We start from the raw sequence: 22,656 nt of genomic DNA on the forward strand, positions 1-22,656 counted from the left end.
TCTCTCTTCTTTCTTTCCTTGCTTCTATCTCTTATTGTAAATCTCACTCGCTCATATTGCTCTCTCGTTAAGCAACTCATTACGATATCTGGTGTGACATCTAATGCTCTGAATTTGGCTCCAATTTCACAAACATCTTAAAACCTTGCTCACTAGGAACTAACCTACATGCATTATACAAAAATATAAACAAATTTATATTACCTTGAGTGAGCAATATCCCTTTTCACTATACAACTGTACAAGGACTATATAAGATTCTTAAAGTTTCCAAAGTTTCATCCAGCTTCTTATCAATACTGATTCCACAGATGAACATATCACCTCAGAGCAAATGCGCGCATATATTCCGTGTGGTCCTTTCCTGATCAACATTCAAACAGCACATGGCATACACATATACACTCCATAATCCAGATTACGAAATTCCTCTTTTTACCAATGATGCCGTTTTAAAAATGTGCTCATCGATCACAATAGTATTTAATAGGTTAGTATAGGGGTCTAACAAAGACACTTTACCTTGGTTGGAAACAGATCACTTTTGACAAAATATACAAGGGTGGTACATGATGGTCAGAGTTCAACTGCCTCAGATCATGGACCTACATGCTCAGATACTTCTGATGAAACCACTAATAGGCCATACATGAGCAATCACTTCAGAATCCAGATTGAGCAATTCTTCTCTTAATGCTTGTAATCCCATTGCAGTTTAAATCCACTCTTAAGCTTGATAATCACCCTTAAGTCTGATTAAGCCAAGACTGCTTTATTAAGCCCAACTGATTGGGCCATTCACGACCAGTGTGCACTGAAGACAGAAATCAGAATGAGGAAGATAGCTGCATGGAAATCTCAGATAGTTCTTGGTATGGATCCTATTGCAACAGTGACGCAACAGTTGCTCCTCCGAAAATTGCTCGGGTATTAATATCTCAAGTACAAGTATGAGGTTAGAGTTAGGTTTGTAACTGAGATTTTGGTTAAGAATAATGTAACAATAAGGATTAGAGCTTTGGCTGAATGTGGATATTTTCCATCTGAGCAATTGTCGCCAGAGCACTAAATGTCATAGAACCATTGCTGCTTAAGGTTTCGATCCTCAGCTCCCTAATACTGTAGTCACATTTGCTTTATGGCGGCCACACAGTGAGACGAAAAAAGTTGTTTTATTTATTTTATTCAAACCACCTATACATGTACGCAGTTGTTACAAAAAAATGTTCAAACGGCTGTTTTCGACTCACCGTACGGCCACCGTAGAACAAATGTGACCAAGGTCAGGTGTAACTTCATAACTTATAGCTTCATTTCAATTTCATGTCAAAAAGTTCTTTGTTGGTGAATAGGAATTAGTCATGTGATTGCCACCCTCTCCCTGAGCCCAATTCCTTTGTCTATTCTTTCTTTCTATTCCTATACAAGTCATGTAAAACTAATTTTTACAATACCATACAATATTAGATAGCGCTCTTCACATTGACTGCATCACAGTGCTTTACAGAGAAGCAAATACTGAAATAAAATTACAATGGAACTACATACATGGATATCCACTGGATCCTGCAGTTCTCCAAGAATTTGAGGGGGGGGGTAACAGAAGAGGATCCACTGTCTTATTCTACACTTCCCCTATCCAGATGAATTAAATTTACATCGGCTCTCATCTTCAATCGCAACACAAAACTATATAGGTTCATTCCAAGTATGGCTGTACAGAAAAACAGGAAGAAAAAACAAGAAACAAAGAAAAAGATATTTCCCTCCATCCTCACATATCAGAAATAGTGTAACGTTAACTTTCCTGTCCTATTTTCTGTTGTACGTGTCTTGTTACAGTTTTCTCTAATTAATGTTTTTGAAAACTATGTTTGTAAACTAAACACTTCCTTGTTACATGCATGTTTTTACCTCCAACAAAGGCATTATGGATAGACTGTTGAGGTATAACAGGATATATTTGGAAACTTAAACCTAGTAATCAAACATTAAGTAAGTAACAACATACCAAAGCTATGAATTACTAGTCTATATGTACATTTAAGTGATATTTTGTGCATATAAACCTGAAGCATTCCATCAACAATCGATACAATTTCATTTTAATTTCCTTTTTCCCTTTTTTTAAAAAGTTGTTTTCCTATTAAATAGAGAAGTTTGAGAGGGAAGTTCTTTCTCCATTTACCTCTAATGCTCTACAATCAGTCTCTTTTTTATGTATGCTGTATGCATTCCTTTCCTTATTCATTAAAAGAAATATTTATTTGAAACATTCATTCATGTATTTGTTAATTCATAAATACATTCAAATGATCATGCACTCTCTCATTCATAATCCCTTACAAATTGCATTGTCCAATCTCTTACTAGTAATAGTGATTGATTAAAGGTCAAGTCCACCCCAGAAAAAAGTTTATTGGAATAAATAGAGAAAAATCAAACAAGAATTATGCTGAAAACTTCATCAAAATCGGATGTAAAATAAAAAGGTTATGACATTTTGAAGTTTCACTTATTTTTCACAAAACAGTTATATGCACAATTCAGTGATATGCAAATGAGAGAGTCATTGATGTCACTCACTATTTCTTTTGTGTTTTTATTGTTTGAATTAAACAATATTTCAATTTTTATGACTTTGACAAATAGGACCCTCTTGTTTGAACCACAAAATGTTAAAACAATGTAATCCCACATGTTCAGGGAGGAATGATTTTTTTTCACATGGCAATGAGACAATTAAAACATTTCATATTTCACATAATAGAATACAAAAGAAATAGTGAGTGATGTCATCGGTTCCCTCATTTGCATACCGACCAGGATGTGCATATAACTGTTGTGTGAAATTAAGCAAAACTTTCAAATGTCATTACTTTCTTATTTTAGATCAGATTTTGATGAATTTTCAGCATTATGCTTGTCTGATTTTTCTCTTTCTTTTCAAAGCAGCTTTTTGTTGGGGTGGACTTGTCCTTTAATTAATTTTCACTTGATCGGGGGTCCCAATATCGTTGGTACATGTATATCCCCATATCTCTATTAAAATCCTCATCTGCCACTTGTCCGGAATGGGGGTGCATCAAAGTCTGTCCTTTTGTCTTCTAATTCCCATATTCTTTTCTACATAGGCCTATCCCTTAGTCAGTTTCATATCCCCACTCTATTCCCTTAATATCATCACCTTATATTATCCTGTCTGTGCCATCCTGTAATTCGCAAATATTCAATCCGAACTCTCTCTATATAGGCCCGTATTCTGAACTCGGGTTTAAATTAAACCCTATTCAAAGTTGTGGTTTAACTATGAAAAGCCAATTGGGACACAAATCCCCAAGAGTACACATCTAATTTACGAACTAATATGACACCTAAATTGTCTGGGTAAAAAGATAGCTGAAGTATTTTGAACCATTTTTATTAATTATGAAAGTAAAAAGGAAACAGAATAGCAAAAATAAGAAATATACAATGTAAATCGAATTTTTGGCTCCCCGTAATTTTAGCACAGAGATAGACCATTGTCTAAGTTAAACCCGACTTCAGAATGTTTCTTTCGCTCTCTCTCCCCCTCTCTTGTATAAATTGTCTTTCTCTCTATGTCTCCTTCCTCCCCCCACATACCCTTCTATCTCGCTCTCTTTCATAATAATATTAACCTCCTTGATGCCTTGCTTGAGAACTAAAAGGACATTTCACCTCTTTTGCTATCTTTAGAACTCCAACAGATGATGCATGTAATCGCCAGGGGATCAATGTATATATGAAGTATTGGAGAAATACAACAGACAGAAGATGGTATGTGACTCATCCCTAAGATCTCCTTAAATCTTTCTATTCTCCAACTGTCTTAGGATTAATCTTAGCCACAGATTAAGGGCCCCTAAGTTGGTGAGTTTAACCCCTTTGCCCCTAAAAACGTTGTTTAATATGCCAATATACACCCGAGACATCAGGGAAGTCTCCTGAGGTACAAGTATGAAGTGCTGAGGGGGTTAAGGGAGAGAAAACTCAAGTTGACTGGCATGTGATAATAATAGAAGCGCATTCCATAGACTCATTCATTCTGAATAGTGAGTTGCATGGAGAGAGGTAGGACAGAAATAGGAAGAGAGACAATGACCGATAAAGAAGTCTGAGAAAGAGAAAGAATAGAGAGAAGAGAGAGAGAGTCTGAGAGAGCAAGTGGAAAAGAGGGAGGGAGAGGAAGAGAGAGAGGGGGGGGGGGGGAGGTCATTAGAGATCTAAGAGCAGGAACAAAGAAAATTGGACAAAAAAACACACATACAAAAAAAACAGTTTATGAAATAAATAGGTCCTACTGAATTGATGGTTATGATATAAAGTCAATCATACACTTGTTTAGAAGACTGTATTTAAAAAAAAATCTATATTTTATTGTTCGAAATAGACAAGTGAAATACTCTGAAAATTTGTTTTTGCCCAATTGATCATGGGCCAGGCAGCCGCTGTGCACCGCAAGATCGACGAGCTCTATCCCTTTAATTGTTGAACGCCAAACGGGGTAGCAACAACTCCCATCTGATGCGGCCGGGTTTGAACTGAGCCAACACACCGGTATTATGAGGAGAGTTGTGTGAAATATAGATATTTATTACTAAATAAGGCCAAAGGCAAATTTGTAGTTGCAATACTTAGTCTCAGAATAATCTGGCACTATATATACCACAAGATTGCATGGAGTCGTGTGTGTGTGGAATATATCGAGACTTGATGTATGATTCAAAAAATATCAAAGAATGAAAGAAAGCACATTCATATTCACAGAAGGTTATAAAAAAAAACATGAAAACTTTTGATATGACTTCTATTGATGGCAACCTATGTACAGGTATGCAAGTAGGTGACTAAAAATACAAACTATGACCCAACAATATAGTACCCTAGTCTGCTGTGCAAACCCTTCTCTCGAATTAAATTGTCCGAATGCACAACCTCCAATGAATTGTGTACGGGATTTAAGTGGTCTGAATACATAGCCTATCATGACTTGTGTACAGAAGGTCCCTCTCCCTCAGGATACTAAAAGGGCAAGTTTTATATGTACTAGTCTTGAGTGAAGGCCCACTTGTCGATCAAAGTTCTGACCAGGGTCTGTGCCTGCAGACTAACAGAACCCTGGGTAGTAACAATAGAAATCTATTGTGTTACAGTCAAGAACTTCAAGAATGACCAATAAGTATGAAGGTCAATGGTTTTGATAGCATATTTCATTTTTTTATATGTTTTCAATTAAAGAGCAGTAAGATACACAAAAGCCAGTTGATAGGCGAAGGGAATCTATCATAATCGTGATAGGCATGGGGAAAGAGAATTGAAATTTACTGGTGCACATCTATAGACCAATTATACAGGCATCCTAGCCAAGTAACCAAAGAAATTTGATAAGTATTAATAAGTATATAACACATGTTTTACATAATCTGGTAAAAAAAATCATGTTCTGGTTTGGGAAAATATTTAACTTAAAATGGAAGACCTATTCAGACATACATGTACATCTATTCCTATAAGTAGGCCTACTGGCTTAAATTTCACAAAGTTTGCTACCCTTTAACTCCTTGGTATTTCTAATGATTATTCATTCTCATATGTATATGTAATTCAAAAGACCTGATAACATGGAAGATTCTAGCATAGAGCTATTAATAGCTCCATGATTATAGCAAAAAATGTGTAAAAGATGTGACAGATATAAAATATCATACAGATGAAATTTACAAGTTGAATTTCTTAAGAGAAAATTATGGGCTTAATATCCCCTGTATTAATTAATCCCTTTTAAAAACACAAGTTTTCTGACTACATAAACAAACTAGATGATCTATATAGAATTAAGAACTAGAAATGAAAAGTCTTTTTTCCTATGGGTATTTTTATTCATCTTTACTTCTAAAAATTGACAATTTAATATCTTTAGTTTTTTGTTTTTGCTGTAAGCTTAGCAACTCTCTCTGTTCTATTTTCCTACTTTCAGTTTAAATTTTCTTCATTTAATTATTTGCAAACAGAGAAATAAAATCTAATAGTACGCTGACACTACTTGATGTCAAACTTGAAGCAAAGTATTATTGACTGCATGGTCATATGTTCCAAGGTATAAAAGTGAATCAATCATAGTTGTTATGACATTTATGTGTGTCATAGATCAACAAAATGACAGTAAATCTTCAGCTCGCTGGTGAAAGACTCTGATATCAAATCACACTTTCTTTTACAAACTTTATAATTCATCTACCACTGGAATATTCATGAACCTCTTTAAAGGAAAAGTCTCGGAAAACTGTTGGAGTTACTGAATCAACTACAAGAAGGAGCAGGCTTCGTACATTGTATGCTTCAACCAAATACATGTATTAACACTGCTTTTTTAGACCTCTAATTTACTTGGCTAAAATTGAGCTGCCGACCCCCTCCCCACATAGGTAAATAGAGAGAAAAAAATCAAGTTTTCACTAACATTCAAGGTACACTGTAGATGTCGGCCTACGGCCTGCAGTTACATATATTTTTACCCAAAGTATACTCCTACAAAAGTTGCACATTTTCATTTCCAACAAATAAGGTGAATTGATTTTGAATCGTTTGGAGCAACTTTTTTGAAAGAATTTCTATTAATCATAAAATATGTTTGTATATATCTTTTTAAATTCAAACCTGAATGTACTTTTTAAATGTACTTTTGTGTGGTAAATTCTTTGTCAGTTTTCTAAAAATATGAAACTATTAAGATATCAATCTGATACAGTCTTAAGTCTCAATCAAACAGATGAGCAAAAATAACTAGCAACATTTTGTAGCTAGCAACATTTTGTAGCTATGAACATTTGTGTAGCCATCATTCAAATTATATTTTGCATTCTATTACAAATATGGAGCTACAAAATGATTGTATTGATAAATACAAAGAAAGATTGATTACTATAAGAAAAAAAAACTAATTTCCTGTGCCTGGGTGCTTAATAAACGTGAATAGTAAAATGGGTGATTTTGCACCTACCCAATTTCTAAAAAGACTTGATATTTTGCAAGGCAACATATGTCTTCTAAGCGATAATCCTGAAAAATACCACAACTTATTATGCAGTTCCCAAAATATCTGGTTTCCAAGGTTTTTTGCACTGACAAAGCAATTTACAAGAACTTTTGATGTGAGGAAAGAGGAATTATTTCAGGCTCATAACAGTTTTTAAGGGGCCTCTCCGTTTTCACAATATTTATATATTTCAGTGTCATACTTCTTTTGTTATTGATTCATTTAATGCTATTTGTTTATTTCAAGTGTAAGTATGATATGAAAATGTTGTTCATTGCATTGACTCAATTTTTTGATCATCCTGTATTTTCTTCATTCAAAATTTGTTACAAATGAAATAAATGAAAAAAAAAAAGATGTTTATCTATTCCTGGCAGGTGTGAATGTAGATGATAATTTATTGATGAGAGAAGCCAGACTAGTCTAGACAGAAGATTAAAAAAGAAATTAATCACAAGAAAACCAGGTACCGAACCAGGGTCCGGTTCCATAAAGACTTGTAATAATAACAAATGCACGATATCTAGAACAAGTTCACTACCAGCCAATCAAATCGCATGATTTTAGTAGCTTTAAACTGTTATCGCATTTGTTTCATGATAACAAGTTTTAAGAAACGGGCCCCCGTATAGGATACAGTTATTACTTAGCATGATGCTGATCTCGACATTTTGACATTTACTTCATGCTTGAGAAATGAAAATCAGGAAATGTTACCCCCCAAAAATTAATGTTCATAATAATGCCATGGCTTGAATGATAGCTGGCAGATTTTATGATCAACACAATTTTGTCTGGGCACCTCACAGGCCTACGGGCGATTACCAGAAACACTTTTCTCCTATATGAGTACAGCATTACTTGAAAACGGATAAAGAAGCTCATAAAAGGAATAGAAGGATTTTCAGTGCACAAAATGCCAAGTTCAAATCAACCTGAAGTGCAGATTCTCCAACAAAAAAGGTTTTCCAGGGACCAACACGTTCAGGAAGCAACAAGATAAAGCCGCATGTTTACAACATTACTACAGTACGTCACATTTCCCATACGGCCCCTGTATGGCAAGTAAAAAGTATGGCCCAGTGGATTAGTCTTCGGACTTTGAAACAGGGTCGTGGGTTCGAATCCCAGCCATGGCGTAATTTCCTTCAGCAAGAAACTGATCCACAATGTGCTGCACTCAACCCAGGTGAGGTAAATGGTTACCGGTAGGACGTAATTCCTTAAAAAGCTGTGTGCGCTATGAACGCCTAGCTAAGCCGGGTAATATGTGACTCGGCATACCGAAATGAGAGAGAAGTCGCAAATGAAAATTCCTAGAAATTCGACAAACTAATAAAAAAGTCAAAATTTTGAAGATTTTTTTTTTTTCATTTTTAGATTCTTCCATGTTTCATAATTACTGTGTGAAAAAAATGAGTGAATTTGATGACGGGAAAGTGATAAAAAAACAGTTTTTCTGCGAGTGTTTTTTTTCGGTCAGTTCGAAATTTTTTTATACTTGGCACGCTCGATTTCATCGAATTTCGCTTCATACTAAGCTCCGCCCCTAGCAACGTAACGCCATTGTTGATTGGCTATTCATTTAAACTCAAGTACAGCTGGCGGCGTCCGCCGACCGTCCGCTCGATCGATCGGTTCAATGAGCCTCAAAAGAAAGATCAAAAGCATCGCTTTCAATAGGTATTCTGAAATTGAAAAGGGGGCTTCTGAAAGTTAACAAACGGGATTCAACTTCTAAAGGGCTATTTTTGTAATAATGGTAGTTGGTACTAGGCGGGGGCGTTAGCGATAGATTGATAGGCCTACCTGATTTAGAGTGTATAGCTAGCTTGTCTCGCGAAAAAGGTCATGCGTAAACGCAAAGTGTTTATATAACACGGTTTGTTGGCGAGGATTAATTTCATAAAACATAACATGGACGTGATGAAGATTCTCTTATTATTTGCAAGTGATCGGGATGTTTCGATGAGAAAACTCTAATTTCAAGATAAAGGGTTTAAAATACATAAAAGTGTTGTATGTTCGCGAATGTGGGTTAATTGATCTGCAGTATATCATTAACAAAAGAAAAAAAGTTCATCATGAAAGCTTTGTGGGCTTTATTATTTCCAACTATTTTTGCCTTCAATTTTTTTATCATGTTTGAATGAACGATAGAGAAAGAAATAAATGTCAGAACTTCGACAACTGAGGCACGGATCCAGGGGATGGCACGTCCCCCCCCCCCGAGAAGAAAAAAAAACAAAATTTGTAATGTAAAAATGCCATTGAAGCCGAGATGTACCCCTTTTTGAAATCGAAGACTTCTATTCTTTTTTTTTTTGCTTGTCAGTTTTTTGGCGGGTACGAAGTATTAAAAAAAAATATCCTTTTTTGGTAAATCCTGGATCCGCCCCTGACTTTGACCAATGAAATATGGGACCATGCAGTAGGCCTGCATTTTTAATTTTTGGATAATGGTATACGGGACTTACGATATTGATTGAAAATATTAGTCACCTATTGAAATTATCATTTCCTAAAAGTCATTGTCATGTTGTCCCATTCGACTTTGCCCAGATCTATTCTCTCTTTCCCTCTCTGTTATTCTCTTACCTTCTTCTTTCGTCTTTCTTGTGTTTTATTTTTTCCTTTCTACTGCTCCCCCTTTTCGTTCGCAATTTTCTTTCAGATCAGTCGGTCTCTTCTTTCTAAATCTCCCCCCCTTATTCTTCCTCAACCCCTTTCTCTTCTTTAATCTTATTCGTTAATTCCTCTTCTGTTTTCCGTTCTTTTCCCCTTTCGATCTCTTTTTTTTCTATGTCGATTATTTTCTCCTCTTTTTTTCTTCTCTCTGCCCTTTCTTCACCCTCCACCTTTCCCCCCTAATTTCACCTTTTCTTTTTCGTTTCACATAATTCTGTTTTTCGTTCTTCTCTCTTTTTGCCGGTTTTTCTTTCTTCTTTCCTTCCGTCTTTTCTCCCTCCCTCACCCATCGCCTCATTCCTCTTCCTTTTATCTTCGTTCCTCCTTAATAATTTATAATATTATTTTTGTTTTCGTTCTCCCTCTCACCTGCTCATCCCCACGATCTTATTCCTGCCCCTCCATTTCTATTTTCTTCCTCTTTACCTCTTTTCTTCCCCCTTTCCGTCTTTCTCTTTCTTGCTCATCCGAACGTCTTATTCCTCTTCTTTTCCCCTTTTATTTTTTGTTGTTCTATATCCTTCTTCTCCCCGTTCGATCTTCTATTTTTTATATATATATCACAGCCGTTCTTTATTCTTCCTTGCCACATGAATCGTCTTTTCCTCCACGCCCTTTTTTCTTGTTCTTATCTTTGTTTTATCCTCTTCATATTTCGGTTTATCGTTCTTTCCCAGTTTGATCTTCTCTTTTGTGTGTGTAAGCAATTTCGTATGCCAATTTCTACCCCCAAATGCCATCACAAACGTGTTCTGTACGTGCAGCCCATTTCACACCCGAGAATTAAGGGCCCGTTTTTATTCCGTTAAAGGGACCCCTTTGCTTTCTGATATAGGTGACCTTTCTCTTATCAGTGCCCCTTTTACCCAAATAAAGTGCCCCTTACCAACACGCTGTGCCTCTTTCACCTGGGAAGGACAAGTTTTGTCACGGTGTATAACGAGTGCCCCTTTTAAACAAGAAATAAAGCAATATTCTGAGGGAAAAAAATAATCATACGTGCATTAATAAGTTTCATGAGTCAGGTGAGTGGGTAGATGAGTACAGATGGGGGATTATCCCCCCCCAAAAAAAAACAACAACAACAAAAATCACAAGCAAGAAAAAAGAAAGAATAAGAGAAGGAAAGAGAGATATGACATTATTCTGAATAGGCCTATGTAAAAATCTAACACAAATTGGATTTTCGTTAGAAAAAAAGTTGATATTTGCTCGCTCGCAGCGTCGATACTACAGCCAATTAAAAAAAAAAATTCGCTCACCACACTACTGTAGATGCCTTTCTTTAAAAAAAAAAAGATTTAGTTCCCTTTTAACGAGAAGGTGCCATTTTTCCTAGTGCCCCCCCCCCCCTCCCTTCAAATTCGCTCCAACGCCCCTGAAGTAAAGTGCTTCAAAGGGCTTGTCATTATAATTTTTTATCTACATAAAATCAAAAGCAATAGAACGGGCTGTGACAGAGAAATAAAAACAAAGGATCCCCCTTATCCTTTCATTCCCGCCCGTGCTTTAAAGAGATTTTAATGTGTGTGCCTTTTAATTATCTTATTTTATCCAAGAGTTTATATGCTAACTAAGATTTCGCCGGTTTGACGGTAAGTAATGGCGAAATGAAAGCCAAGCACAAGAACTGTGAATTGTTTCTGTAGAAGGATCACAGGAGATCAGCGCTTTGTAACTTTGGAAAAAGCTCTTAACAAGAAGTAATTATCATTATTAACCCAAGCTCACAACCCGTAGTTTGGGCGGCCAGAACCCCGTAACACAAAGGCTAACGATCAATTGTAAATACGAAAGTACAATTGGTTGGTGCCGTAATCACCTTTACAGTATAAACAGACCGCGCCGGAGCTGGGCGGCCGGCCGTCGGATCGACCGTTGTCTGGATTTTGTATGTTACTCGCGGGCTACGTCCGGGCTTTTGTTATTTCAAAACGTGCTAAGTGTCGATCATCAACTCAGAAATGGCGTGTTCAGTGCGATATCAAAAGTCGAGACTGCATTTAAAGACGGATTATTGTAGCTTTTTAATCAGTTCTCGCACAGTTATCATCGTATGCATACAATATTATTCGTCTTCGTTCAAACCGAGTTATTCAACAAGCAATTCCGTGTTTCGCCTTCGCTTCGGTACACTGGGACAAGGAATAAGCGAAAAACGGGGGTGGAGAATGATGGGAAAGATTAAGCGAAAATGGGGGTGGAGAGTAATTGGAATTAGCGAAAAGGAGCGAGGAATGGGAATGAATATTCAAAAACAGGGCAGAAAGAGAGAGGGATGATAGGAATTAGCGAAAACAGGGGAGGAAGAGAGGGATGGGAAGGAATAAGCGAAAACAGGGGGGGGGGGAGGAATAAGCAAAAACGGCAGAAAGAGAGAGGGATGATAGGAATTAGCGAAAACAGGGGAGGAAGAGAGGGATGGGAAGGAATAAGCGAAAACGGGGGGGGGGGGGGGGTGGGAAGGAATAAGCAAAAACGGCAGAAAGAGAGGGATGATAGGAATTAGCGAAAACAGGGGAGGAAGAGAGGGATGGGAAGGAATAAGCGAAAACAGGGGGGGGGGAGGAATAAGCAAAAACGGCAGAAAGAAAGAGGGATGATAGGAATTAGCGAAAACAGGGGAGGAAGAGAGGGATGGGTAGGAATAAGCAAAAACGGCAGAAAGAGAGAGGGATGATAGGAATTAGCGAAAACGGGAGGAAGAGAGCTAGGGATGGGAAGGAAAAAGCGAAAACAGGGGGGATGGGAAGGAATAATTAAAAACGGTGGGGGGCGGAATTAAGAAAGGGAACAAAAAGAGGAAAGGGAAAGAAAGCGAGGATAGGGGAAAGGAGAAATGGAAACGGAAAAGTGAAAGTGAAAAAAAAAAACAATGGAGGATCCAGGGGGGGGGCCTAATATTTGAAAAAATAAAAGAACGAAAAGGCGCCGCTTAAAAAAATAAAGGAAAGAAAAGAACATTTTGACAGGGTCAGACTTAACCCCTTTTTCAATTTGTACTTTTATGGCGCCGGTGAAGTACAAAAATATGTATGCCGCTCGGCATTACGCCGGCCCCCCCCCCTTCGCCAAAAGCTGGATCCGCCTATGAAAAAGTAAGAAAAACATACAAAGCGGGAAAGGAAGGAAAGAACATGTGAGAAAGAACAAATCATTCCATTATGCTAGCGTGATTAGTCAGAAAGGGAAATAAATGACAAAGATGCACAAAATAGCAAACAATTAACGGCGGGAAATCAAGCTGAGGTAGAATGGAATGAGTCAAAAGTTCGATTGGAAAATTAACAAAACGGACAAAGAAAACAGAGAACTATAAACACAACCGGGTTGTCTTGTTTTAATGTTTGAATCATACTTGCAATTAGATTTAAAATGGCGGCTAGTTTTAAGGTTTAAAATGAGACTTGGTGATTTTATTATTTATTTTACATCTATTTATTATTATTACGTTTTTCTCTCTCTCTTTTAGGGGATCTCTCTCCTCCAAAATAAATCAATCTTACAAAGGCTTTTGCATGGTCTCATTCTTTATCTGTTACTGTGTTAGAATAAAATATTGGTTGTGCTTGATTTGATCCGAATCAGCATTCATGTTGGAGGTGCCATGGCCGAGCTGTGTCTGGCTATACATGGAGAGCGCGGTCAGGCGCCGATCCCCGCGGCTACATTTTTGCTCTTATATCCTGCATTCAGATACATGGAAATCCTTTACGCATTATTTGTAACTTGGTGTGCACTTGTTTGTTTAAAAAGTGAAAGCGTATCTTCCCTAATCCATCCTCTGTTGGAAATTATGATGGGACTTAATTACTCATGGTACCTCCTGGCTCTTTTTGTTGTAGAATTAAGACGTTTATGTCAAGGTTTTTTTCTCTGCATCACTTTTAGAATCACTTTAACCTTTTTTTCATTATACCTTTCTGTATTTTGTTCTAATTTTGAATCATTTCAATGCTGTATACCCCCCCCCATAATGGGTACGATATTGAACCCATTTATTGAACAAATTATTCGCGTTTTTACTCACACTGTCTCAATCTAACTTAAATATTAATAAAACATGAGCACATAAGTAAAGGTGAGGTACGAATTATTTTGAAGGCCCATCTTACCATTTTACAAGGGATATTTTTTTAGAACATGCGGTTAAAGTTCAGGTCATAATGACACGCTTGATAGACTACATGTCACGAGTCCGGGTAAGAGTAAACGCCATCGACATTCAAACAAGCCGATGGCACAACCCCTCCTCCATAGTTTTAGGTCCAACTTTTTAACCCCGCCTTTTATTTCATTAATAAGGGAGATCATGGCATTCTTTTTTTCTTTCACGAAGATTATTATAAAACCCCGGTTTAACCAATGATGTGTACGTAGGCGATAATTGATTGACGTGGAACGTTGTTTCGTCTTGCAGTCGCACGTGACTAGCAAGTTGACTATTGTTCTCAATGCAGCCTCCTCATTGGTTAATCGTTTCGCCTTTTTTGGCACGCGGTTACTAGGGCCTTTCGGTTAGCTCGGCGGTGGCAAAATATATTTTTTCATGGAGCAGGGTCAAAACGGAAGTCAAACTTCGAAGGCGTTTTTCTCTTGATTTTTATTTTCAAGAGCCCAATTCTTCCTCCATTCTAAAGCTAATATCTCCACTAATATTTACTCCTAAGGGTCGAGTGATATATCAAATTAAAGGTAAAGAAACGGGGAATAATAATCACTAAAAAAGTTGGATTTGAAAAATTCCGACTTGTCTCTCATTTCGGTATGCCGAGTCACATATAGGAGCGCCTTGAGCACTTATCAAGGTGGATATGTGCGCAATATAAATACCCTATATTATAAAAAAAACAGCCCTTTTAACATTTCTTGTACCAGCTACATAAGGATGGTTTGAATAAAATTAGATAAAACAGCTGCTTTCAACTTGCCGTACGGCCACCGTAGGGGAAGGTGACTGCAGCTTGAGGTATATAACAAACTAACCATACTTTATCCCAGGTTTCTGCAAAAAATGGTTGTGAAAAAAAGAAAATCTTCTCACAAAGCTTTACAATTTTACTAGATGGGGGTGTTGCAAGTAAATATTTGCGATCAATTACAAATATTCTGATGCAATTTTACAATTGATAGATCGACGTTAGCTCTAGCAAATCAGATTAAACTTCTTGTTTCAAGGAGCAAATTAGCAATCAATCACTAATTTGCAATCAACTGCAAGACATATAGTTGATTTAGGGACCAAAAATAGACTTGCGATTGATCGCAAGTTTCCAGCAACACCCCAATAGACATACAATATTATCTGTCATTATGAATGAGGTATGACATATGGTTTTTATGTTCAGATTACATTATGGTTGAATGATTGTTGATACCATTCCCAGGATAAATGAAAATATTTTCATTGTCGGTCTATTCAACTCATGACAAAAGCTTACCGGTCTGCTCAGAAGAAAAATGGTCTATGCTGAGCACACCATTCTCAGCCTCATACAGTTTTTATATCATTCAATGAATCATAGTGTGAACCATCTTATCTTTTACATTTTTGAAAATTCTGCTTTACATTTTCATTGTCAGGAGCTTGCATACTGCTGTCCACTGACAAAACAACACAAATCTGTGGAATGAGTTTCTTTGTAAATGGGGAAAACCTGTCACTCTTTGGTGTGAAAATATATAGAGAGATTCTTGCTTTTGAAATGTCTATATTTCAGAAATTGGGGGCTATGTGACTCCAATTCCATTAGCGTCAAGTAGAACATACAGAAGGAAATTATCCCACATCAAGAAAACAGTCTATTAAAAAAAAGGATTTGCTTCTTTTTGTGACAGGGGCCGCGGAACGCGGAATCAGGGCATGCATGGTCAGCCCACCCACTTTCGCCTCAGCCCCTCATGTTCAAAACTGTTCCACGGCCCGTGTCATGAGACAGCAGTAAGTACTAGAACTTTTTTGCTTGGCAGACAAGTTTTGAGGTAAAGCTGGCCAAAATTTGGTTTCAAAACTCAGAGTCCAGGTGACTTGACCTGAGAGCAAATAGAAAGTGATCAAACTGCACAGAAGCTTTCTGTTTGGGCAGGGGAGTGGTTCATGAAACATTCTTTCACTGATTTTCATGGACAAATTTGCTCTCAGCCAATCAGGTGCAAGGATTTCAGTAGCTTATATAACAAGGAGTCGATGAAACATCATTATTTGTTTCATGAAATGCTCAACCAGGTACACTCTCAATAATAGAGCTTTACTAAAAACCATCAAGATTGTGCAACTGTTCACATCAAACCTATGAAGTACAATCCAGGGTAGCATTGCCAGCTTGCCATTATATCACGGTGACTGCAATTTTACATCACATCCAAGAATAATCATTTCACTAACTGAAGAATTTGATTTTCAACGGCTCACTGCTTTAGAATCTTCCAATTGCAATTAAAAACACGGGGGAAAATACAGGGGGATCAAGGGTATTTCGCCCCTAAAATGCCCCCCCCACCAAGTCAGAGCCCTGAAAAACTCATAAGAGCCCCCATATCCAGAGCTGCCAACCTGAAAAGGAACATTTCAGTATTTTTGAAGCTGAAAATCAGTATTTCGGTGAGGAAATCAGTATTTTTTAAAAATACCATAGGACCACACATACAACTGAAACTTTAGAAATCGGTATTTTACATGAAACTATCAGTATTTTACATAAAACTATCAGTATTCTTCTCAATTTTCAGTACTAAATACTGAAAATCAGTACTACTTGGCGGCTCTGCATATCTCATGTCTTCAATAGTATATCTTTTCGATAAGGTATTACTTGTGTACATGACATTGAGATAATAAACTCAATGGAAAATATGTATAAAAAAATTTATCAAAGTGAAATCAGATCATGTATAAAGAAATAAATTTCTAAGGACTTAAAGCATATTACCTACTAAGAAATGGCCATAATTATAGGAAGCCAATTTTTTTTCTCGACTTGTTGAGAAGTGTTAATGTATTTCCATTCCAATGTCAATCTGAATGAACTCTTACACAGAAGTGCCAATCAAAACTTCAGGACATATGAATCCCATTGAGTGGAAAGTTTGTTTAGACAACTACAGTTTCAGTAAGACCTTAACACATTTTCTTGTTTTTATCTAGCAAGTAAAGCTGTAGAAAAAACAAGTCAGAACTAAATTACTTCAGGACTTTGTCCTCATAAAGTTGAGAAGAAAAAAAAACAACAACAAACCAAACAAAAGTAAGCTAAAATAAAGAGGATCCAATAAGTCCAGATCCGTAAGTGTCCAGATTATTTGGACTTTAAAAATAATTGTTCCCCTTTTCATGTTTCAAACATACAAGAGAGAAATCTGCAGCCAACCCCAAACATAATTGCCAGGATTTTCATGCCAACAGGCAGTGATTTATTTGTTCTATCAGATTTCAAGCAGGTCATAAGTGGTTGTTGGAAATTTTTGCAGCTTTCAGAAATGGACTGAAATTTCGCCAAATCATAAATTCAAGATATTTCAGGAGATTTTGTGGATGTACCTTTATCCAAGGCAGGTATTTTACATTATTCATTAAAACATTCCAAAGATCAATACTCCTTTCTTGCCGACTCTTTACATGGGCTTATTAAGAATATTGTGACAAAAAATACTTGCATTTCTCTTAACAATGAGAAGTTCTATCAAGTGACACATTAGATCATATGATTACAAATGATTACAAATGTCACTTGGCTTCAAGCCATATGGTCAAGTCATTCATACAGTCATGCCATACTTCAAAAAAAAAACCTGCTTTATAAAACACCCACTGAACTTTAAAGGCATATATCAAATGTATGAAAAATAGTGCTTTGATTATTCAACTACCTTGTCAACTGGAATATATAATTGAGTCAATATTACTCTCTTAAATTACTAATTGTAAAATATACTAACCATTTATTTGAGCAAATATAAGTAACAAATACAGTGTACCTAAAAAATTGCTTCTCTTGGCATTTGTGTTGTTCATTTCAATTTAAATACCATTGGAATTTCATCGCCCCCACGGAAGCGTTGTGTGTATGGATGAAGAGCAAGCGAGTAGGTGAAGAGGCATCTGGGCCTATATTGCTGAGTTAGATTATTCTACTGGTTCCATCTCAGATAAACACAATTTGCCAGAAGCCAAGGAAGAAATATCTCACAATTTCACTCACATAGCCTTTTTGTATGCAGAGTATGCAGAGCAAGTCAGAAAAATATTTACACTTTAAATATTGCCAATCTAATAAAAAATATGGCTGAAATTCTCATATATGCCCTCAATGAGTATCTTCTCCAAAATAATTTGGGGTAAATGTTGATGTTTGGATAATTAGGGGGTATTCTTTGTTGTGATGTAAACTTTGATTTGCACCAAATTAAGGCATTAAATGCAATGAATGAATCTATGTAGTCATAATCCTACAAGAGTTGCAGTAAAAATTGTAAAATTCATTGCAAAATATATTTCAAAAGTAAAAATTGTTATATAAACACCTTTTAGGAAACATTCCAATGTTACTTTAATCTAATAAACATTTTGCAATGACATTTAGTGCAACTCATGTATGATTATGACTTCATGCACATCTGGATGCACTCACAGCATTCATGCCTTACTTCGGTGCAAAGTGAATATTACATCACAACAAAAAATGCCTCCTAATTATCCAAGTGTTAACATTTACCAAATGAAAATGATATCAAGTTATTCTGGAAAAGATAAGCTTTGGGGACATATATGAGAATTCTGTGTTTCACTCGTGTTTTTTATCATTAAATTGTGGCAACATTTGAAGTTCAATTGTCTCTTCTGACTCGCATTGTAAATAAGCGAGACCTTTCAGCAGCATTTCATTTGCCATTACCACTTCTGATAGATCCATCTCTTTAAACAGAAAAATGTTCCTGACTTTAAAGTTCATGGGAGTTTACAATCATTACGGGGCACGCTCTCTCTTCCTACGACCATCCAGCGTCTGCTAAAGCTGACAGTTTTTAAAGAATAATATCCTGATGAGGTCTCTCTAAATTAGTCAGTTTCTTGCTTGCTATGACCGTGGTTTCCCTTAGTAAACACTCTTGGGATGTTTCCTCTCATATCCGTCTCATCGTATGTAAACCCACGCGCCAAGGTTCAATGCAGATAGGGGCCGAACCAGGATTTCATACTGAGGGGGGGGGGGCAGAAAGCTTGGTTTCTTCAGAATTTTCTGACTAGCCCCCACCCCCTCCTGAAGATGTGGAATGGGTTTATGTTTGGATAATGAGGAGATATTCTTTGTTGTGATATAGACTTTGATTTGTGCCAAAGTAAGGCATAAAGTGCAATGAATGAGCCCATGCAGTCATAAAGCTTGGGTTTTTTTCATAATTTTCTGACTAGCCCAGACCCCCTCCCAAAGACTTTTCTTAAAAAAATTAGCAATTCAATACAATCTAAGGAAATACATGAAAGGTTCTCACACCCCAAGAGTATGAAATTTGCCCGGGGGGCCACTTACATTGACGAGTGGATACCATGCGCGACCCCCAAAACACGTAAAAAGATGTCTTTTTCACGATAGGGCACGTTACATACATAACATGATAAGGGTGTCAAAAACACAAAAATAATGAAAAAAGGGCATCTGTTTTACTAGGAAAATTACGTGTTTATAGGATCAAATTTGCGGGGATGATAAAAAAAATCAAAATGTGTTATAAAGGATGTCCTTTTTGCCCCAACACTTCGTGTTTAGAGTCTGATTTGCGCGAGGTGTAGAAGGTGGGGGTCGTACTAAACCAACTACGGTAAAGCAGACGACCGAAGGACCCGTAACAATAAAACATTCCTGTACTTGTTTAGGGGTTCATTTCAGGGAATATTTGCCAAGAGAATCGCTTTGTTTCCAATACTTGTTAAGGGTAGGGTTTCACACGCCAATACTTGTTAAGGGGTGCATTTTCAGAATATGGAATTGACATGTTTAGAGTGCTTTTCAAGACCCCATGGTCGCGCATGGTATCCACTCGTGAATGGAAGTGCCCCCCCCCGGAAATTAATTTTATCAAAATATCTGATCAGGCAAGAATAAAGGGTTTTCACTACAAAGGGGGGGGGGCAGACATTAATTGCCTTTTTTTTGCACGCAATGTTTTCTTTTCCCAGGATTGTGATCACAAGCAGGTAAGGCACATAGGGACCCATTTCAGAGAGAGTTCTGATCAAACGCAACTCCAAAAATCAATTACAACTTGACTCTCAACCAATGAAATGCAGCATCAAGGGACGTTCACTTGACTTTTATAATTGCATCTAAATTCTCTTTGTGTATTGAGCCCTAGAACATGTAAGTAAATAGAAACACAGCAGGATAGCACAACTAAATGTCCCCAAATGGCAATTCAATGTCCTGAATTTCTCACATGATTTAATTGAGCAAGAATAATCTGAAGGCCTGGTCACACCGCCCGAGCGTTGTTGGAGCGGTCGTGGAGCGGAGGGAAAAAAAATCATCACCGTTCGCTACCGTTCACCATTTTTTATTTCGATTGTTTTTATTTCGTCTTCGATTTTTGTTTCTGATTTTTTCCCCAATTTTGTGAGCGAAATTCGACCCTCTCTCCCTACTGCTCAAACAACGCTCGGGTGGTGTGACCAGGCCTTAAGTTTCACATTCTAAAGCACACATTATTTCAAGCATTTGGTGCATGTGGAGGGAGAGGGAGGGAGGGGGGGGGGGGCTCACACACTGACGGAAATACAGTAATAGATCATTTTGAAGTCAAATCTGGACACCACTGAACATCCAGGCACAATTGCTGGTAAATTGCCAATTCGTCTAACGCCAACTAGTCCACTCACCACATGGTCTACCTTCACAGTCTAATGCCATTTCGTCCATCAACATTTCGTCTAACAATCATTTGGTCCAATCATCACTCCACCTAATAACCAATCATCACTCTGTCTAATAACCAATTGGTCTCATATTTCTTTTATTTTCATCAATCTTGCCCAATAACCCTTTAGTCTAATTAGACCAAATGGTATATGGACTAAATGGCTATTGGACCAACTGGTTATTAGATGAAATGGTGAGTGGACGAAATGGCAATTAGACCATGTGGATATTAGACAAACTGATGGTAGACCAATCGATAGACGATGAGTTGGCAATTGGACGAACTGGCATTTAACCCAACTTCCCTAGCAAATCATTTTCCCTGCATAAATTCTTTTAATAGCAAAAAGGCATACAATCTATTTTCAGTGGTTAGCCTAAATGCCAAATGACATTTGAGTAGACGAAGAAAAGGTGTTAACAATCAATTACTGAATAATCAATTTCACAGGCTTTGTATACAGAACCAAGTGGGTTAATTGGCCCCTCACACCTTCAAAATAATTCTCAATCAGAACCATCTGTCAACTCAGTGGTAACCTCCCGATACATCTATTGAGATAGTAGACGAGTTGATAATTAGACGAAGTGGCATTAGACCAACTGAAAATAAATCAACTAAGTGAACTCACCTATTGCTTCAATGCAGTTGCATGTGGGCAGTGGGCCAAATCTAGCTGGTACAACCATGGAGTTGAAAACACCAATAAGTCCTTGCGTCCAACTGGTTAAACTTCCAAGCACTGCTTCAGGGAGTGGGAGTCCAGCACTCTCTGGATGCTCAAAACCATACAGCAACAGAATTGTGAGCACTGCACTGATCGGTCCAGGGTCCCTGCTAGCTTGGATCATAGCCGTCAGTGAACTGGAAGTGGGAGTGTGCATGAGAGGGAGAGAGAGATGGAGAGAGAGAGGGGAAAAGTAGAGAGAGTAGAACTTGGTAAAACTATATCGTAGAGTGAGCGCTCATAAAAAACCCTGCCAGTGGCCCAGTTCAGCTCAAGTTCGATTCAAAGCAACAAAAAATACCAACTTGGCAATGGCAGTTGAAATTCTCAATAGCTGCCAAAGAAAAATACATTTTTTCCCCAAAACCTGTCATTGTCATCGAAGCATAAGGCGACAGGTTGCATTGTCGTAGTGGCATTGTTGTGTGAGGCTATTCTTGTAAGAAGTGCATTCACCCATTGAAAGTCAAGCTGTCATATGCCAATCCTATATCATTATATATCAAAGGGGACGTTCATGCTCAACACTTTTAGGGCTAGAATTGGCAGAATTTAGAAATGAATTGAGGCTATAATGGGGGTACATCAGGAAACAGAAGTCAAGGTAATGGGGACCTAGCTGGAAGGAATTTATTCCTTGAAACTTGGGTGTAAGACTACTTAAAGAAAGGGTGATTGGTCTTAATTACTGTAGAGTGCTATAATGACTTTTGATAAAGTAAAAAGTGCTACAACTAATAAGTGTAAGGCGTGATAGCTCAGTCGGTAGAGCGGGGCTTTCGGATTCCGGTGACCCGTATAACCTCGGTATAACAATAACAGTATTATAGAACATGGATCATAAACTTGTAAATAGGTTTTTGGATGGATGTTTCTCCTAGAACATATTTTTGGGGGAAGGGACAAACACTGATGGCTTACACAATAATTCATAAACACGACGTTTAACTGAACATTTGGCATGTGCCTCTATTAGGCAATGAGTGGTCACTCATTTACATGGTCTGAATGACCTGGGGTCCGTAGCAGAAAGAGTTGTGTTTAAACGCAAGTCAAAAAATCAAACGAATGTACAAAAAAATCAATCGCAAGCCCCAAATGCGCGCTGTTGATTGGTTTATAAATCAAGTTGCGCATAATTTTTAGAGTTGCGACTGACTGCAACTCTTTCTGCAACGGGCCCCAGTACCCATCAAATTATAGCTTAAACAATCCTGGCATGGTCCTTCCAAGCTTCATACAGCAAGTGCTTCAAAATACCCATCCAGCC

At 37.4% G+C, this 22,656-nt stretch overlaps 1 protein-coding gene across 1 annotated transcript; it reads right to left on the reverse strand.

The window, feature by feature from the left end:
• Positions 1 to 1,368: 1,368 nt before the first annotated feature.
• On the reverse strand, positions 1,369 to 21,722 carry LOC121427901. Its single transcript, XM_041624476.1, has 2 exons — positions 21,291 to 21,722; positions 1,369 to 1,714 (listed from the first exon to the last, which is right to left on the reverse strand). The coding sequence occupies exons 1-2, from the start codon at positions 21,541 to 21,543 to the stop codon at positions 1,620 to 1,622; spliced, it is 348 nt and encodes a 115-aa protein (XP_041480410.1). The 5' UTR covers positions 21,544 to 21,722; the 3' UTR covers positions 1,369 to 1,619.
• Between the last annotated feature and the right edge of the window lie 934 nt (positions 21,723 to 22,656).

The sequence above is a fragment of the Lytechinus variegatus genome, chromosome 14, assembly GCF_018143015.1.
Source record: "Lytechinus variegatus isolate NC3 chromosome 14, Lvar_3.0, whole genome shotgun sequence".
In the NCBI taxonomy this organism is placed as follows: Eukaryota; Metazoa; Echinodermata; class Echinoidea; order Temnopleuroida; family Toxopneustidae; genus Lytechinus; species Lytechinus variegatus.